This window comes from Dipodomys ordii, unplaced genomic scaffold (assembly GCF_000151885.1).
Source record: "Dipodomys ordii isolate 6190 unplaced genomic scaffold, Dord_2.0 Scaffold3, whole genome shotgun sequence".
Taxonomy (NCBI): Eukaryota; Metazoa; Chordata; class Mammalia; order Rodentia; family Heteromyidae; genus Dipodomys; species Dipodomys ordii.
In genome coordinates, this window is record NW_012267219.1 from 1733268 (window position 1) to 1736917 (window position 3650).

The following is a 3650-nucleotide window of genomic DNA, read 5'->3' on the forward strand; positions in this document are numbered from 1 at the left end:
ACAGGTTAAATTGGGAGAGTGTCCTCAGAGTAGTGAGGACACTCACTACTAGTTCATTATATGAACTAATTCTTTTTATTTTTTCCCTTTTTTGTGGGGATACTGGACCATGAAATCAGGGTCAAGGAAGGCTCTTTACCACTTCAGCCAGACCTCTACTTCTGGCTTTTTTGTTGGTCAGGCTGGCTTTCCTGGCCAGGCTGGTTTTGAGCTATGATCCTCATATCTCAGCCTCCTGAGCAGCTGGGATTACTGGCATGAGCCACCAGTACCTGCAGTACCTGGCTTGAGCTAATTCTTTCTCCTTTTATTTTTTTGGTCAGTCATGAGGCTTGAACTTAGAGCCTGGGCCCTACCCCTGAGCTTTTTGACCCAAAGCTAGCACTCTATCACCTTGAGGCACAGCACCACTTCCAGTTTTCTGATGGTTAATTGGAAGTAAAAGTCTCATGGGCTTTTCTGCCTGGCTTTGAACTATGATCCTCAGATCTCAACCTCCTGAGTAGCTAGGATTATAGGTGTGAGCCACCGGTGCCCAGCCTGAGCTGGAATGCTGGAAATATTATATCCAAAGGGTAGACATCGCAAAACCATAATATTTGAAGCAGAAATTGGCCAGTTTTAAATAGTTCTAAAGGAAAGGAGGCTTCTATGGAGATCAAGTTTCTGAGAAGAAAAAAGTCAACTTCTTGGGGTGGCTTTGAGAGCCAGCCCTGTGTTCACTGATGGCCTCTTTCTGACATTCAAATTATTCTGGAACCCTCCACAGGGGTTGGGGCAGTCCCAGCTTCAGACCACCCAGCACTCCCACACCCAATCTCATGCTCTGAGCTGTTTCAATAGATATTGCATCAGGAAGTGATGAAAGCAACGTCAGTGGATTTTACCCATGGATGCAATAGGCTGAAGGACCAGCCAGGGTCATTGTCACTGTGTGCCTTCAACCGCGTGTAACTCCTGGACTTTCTAGCCATGGGGTAGGAGCCCGTGCTAGAATATCTGAGTTGCACTTCCAGTCCTTGCTTACACTGATATCCTGAAAGAAAAAATCATCATCAACTGAATGTCACAGAACCCATGAAACCCATGAAACCTCAGACCACTAAGTGGGTTGTAAAATAGTTCCCCCAAAGTGCTCTCTACAGTGGGACCTGAAGTGATGCAATAACACCATACTTAGTACTTAAATGGCTTCCTAGGTCATAAAGTAGTTGTGTATGTCCATCCTCTCCTGGGACATCTCTGCAGAACCATCCAGTGAAAACAAGTTTCCAATGGAGAAAAGAAGCCCTTGTTCCTAGACAGCAAACATCGCATAGGAGCCAACCTTCATTTCAAGCTGAGTTCATCATCCTGTGGGGAGACCAGTGACTGCTTCTCTGTTTTGGTTTTTCTTCAGGCAAGAGGAAATGAGGAAATGAGTTTGGGGTGGAGTAGGGGTAAAGCTTGGAGAAGCAAAAAGATCAGAGACATATTATTAAACAGCAGGAAGGAACTTGAGACCATGTTCATTCAAGTGTTCTCATTAACTTCCCTGCCCTTTCTATAGCCATTTCAATTCCTGGAGAGCATTACACACGAGTGGCCCATCCTAGGTCTCTAGTCACAGCAATCTCACCATTCTTTCCCCTAGAACTGAGGCTATATACCTGGGCTGTCCACAGAGGGAGATGATGCTGGGAGGGGAATCCCACCTGCTGTGAGTCACCTGAGTGTAAAGGGCGGGCCTTGAGATGCAAGGTCCTTAAAAAGAGCTCTAGTCACAGAGACAAAGGGAGAAAAACAACGGGAAGCGAGCTCTGAAACCCCGAACAACGGAGAGAATCACAGCCGAGACAGAACAGAGAGGGAGGCTCAGAGCAAGTGGAAGTGGGTAGAGATTCCACAAAGGTTGTTGCAGGTCACAGAACCAGCCAGATTTGAGAAGCAGGCAACATGCTGCTTGAGAACCCAGCTGTGGTGGTGCTGTTGTTGCTGCCCTGGATTGCTCAAGGCCGGGCTGTGCCTGGGGGTGGCAACCCTGCCTGGGACCAGTGTCAGAAGCTTTCACAGAAGATCTGCACATTGGCCTGGAATGCACACTCACCAGTGGGACACATGGTAAGTGTCAGCCTCTGGGAACCTCTCCAATCCCTCTAAGGCTGCAGGGTTGGGTGGAAGCTGTGGCTGAAGGCCTCAGGAGATGAGAAAAAGACGGAATTCCTGAGACAGGCAGACAGGCCTAAGAGTCCAGTAGGACTCAGGTTTTGTAGTGTATGCGTGCATGCCATTATTGGAGCTTGAACCTCAGGGCCTGGGCACTGTCCCTTAGCTTTTTCCACTCAAGGTTAGTGCTCTATCACTTGAGCCACAGCTCCACTTCTGGCTTTTTGGCCATTAACTGGAGCTAAGAGTCTCACAGATGTTCCTGCAGGAACTATCTTCTGTGATCCTCAGATCTCAGCTTCTTGAGTAGCTAGGTACTGACATCTAGCTTCAAAGGTACTTATCTTCCTTCATTCTTCCCATTCTCCTATTCTAGGATCTTCTAAGAGAAGAGGAAGATGAAGAGACTACAGATGAAGTCCCCCATATCCAGTGTGGGGATGGCTGTGATCCACAAGGACTCAGGGACAACAGCCAGGTAAATGAGGCTAAAATGAGGCTGGGCCACAAGGCAGTGGAGGCTGAGAATTTGTGACCTAGGAGTTGTGGCTGAGAAGTGGATAGATCTTTGGATGGAGACTATCCATATTCTCTCATTGCTTTCTTCTCCCCCTAGTTCTGCTTGCAAAGGATCCACCAGGGTCTGGTTTTTTATGAGAAGCTTCTGGGCTCCGATATTTTCACAGGGGAACCTTTTCTGCTGCCTGATGGTCCTGTAAGGCAGCTTCATGCCTCCCTTTTAGGCCTCAGTCAACTCCTGCCGGTATGAATCAGGGTACTACAAGATTGGGGGTGGGAGGGGGAGAGTGTCAGAGGTAGAGGTTGGAGGGTAAGGATTTAAGAGTCCTTTCTGACCACCTCCTGTGTCTTTTTAGCCTGAGGGTCACCACTGGGAAATTCAGCAGATTCCTATCCCCAGTTCCAGCCAGCCATGGCAGCGCCCCCTTCTCCGCATCAAGATCCTTCGCAGCCTCCAGGCCTTTGTGGCAGTAGCTGCTCGTGTCTTTTCCCATGGAGCAGCAACTCTGAGCCCCTAAAGCAAATAGCTTGAAGGATGACACCCAGACCTCCAAAGCTCAACTATAACAAGATGAAACTATTAGCTCTGACACATAGGAGCTAATTAACACAAGTTAATTCGTGCACTCATTCTAATAGGATTTATGTGTTGAAAAAAATTGCTGACCTGTAAAAAATTGCTTATTTATTATACGGGAAGGGAAATTTTGATATTATTTATCCTCATAGTTTACTGGGGATTATTTATTTTATTTATAAGGAATTCTACCTTTTTTAAATAAAAATTTATTTATGTCACTCTGATTCTAATTTCATGGTTTGGGAAAGAAAAACAGATGGGAAAATGAGTACTGGTGGCTCAAATCTGTAATCTTAGCTACTTAGTAGAGATCTGAGGACCACAGTTCAAAGCTAGCCACCCCAGGAAAGCATGTGAGACTCTAATCTCCAATGAACTACCAAAAAAGCCAGAAATGGAGTTGTGG

The 3650-nt window shown here is 46.6% G+C and overlaps 1 protein-coding gene across 1 annotated transcript; it reads left to right on the plus strand.

The window, feature by feature from the left end:
- The first annotated feature begins 1905 nt into the window (after nt 1-1905).
- On the plus strand, nt 1906-3182 carry Il23a (interleukin 23, alpha subunit p19). The gene is made up of 4 exons (XM_013020651.1): nt 1906-2100; nt 2522-2623; nt 2762-2908; nt 3021-3182. Exons 1-4 carry the CDS (start codon nt 1936-1938, stop codon nt 3180-3182), a joined length of 576 nt encoding a protein of 191 aa, XP_012876105.1. The 5' UTR covers nt 1906-1935.
- Nucleotides 3183-3650: the final 468 nt, after the last annotated feature.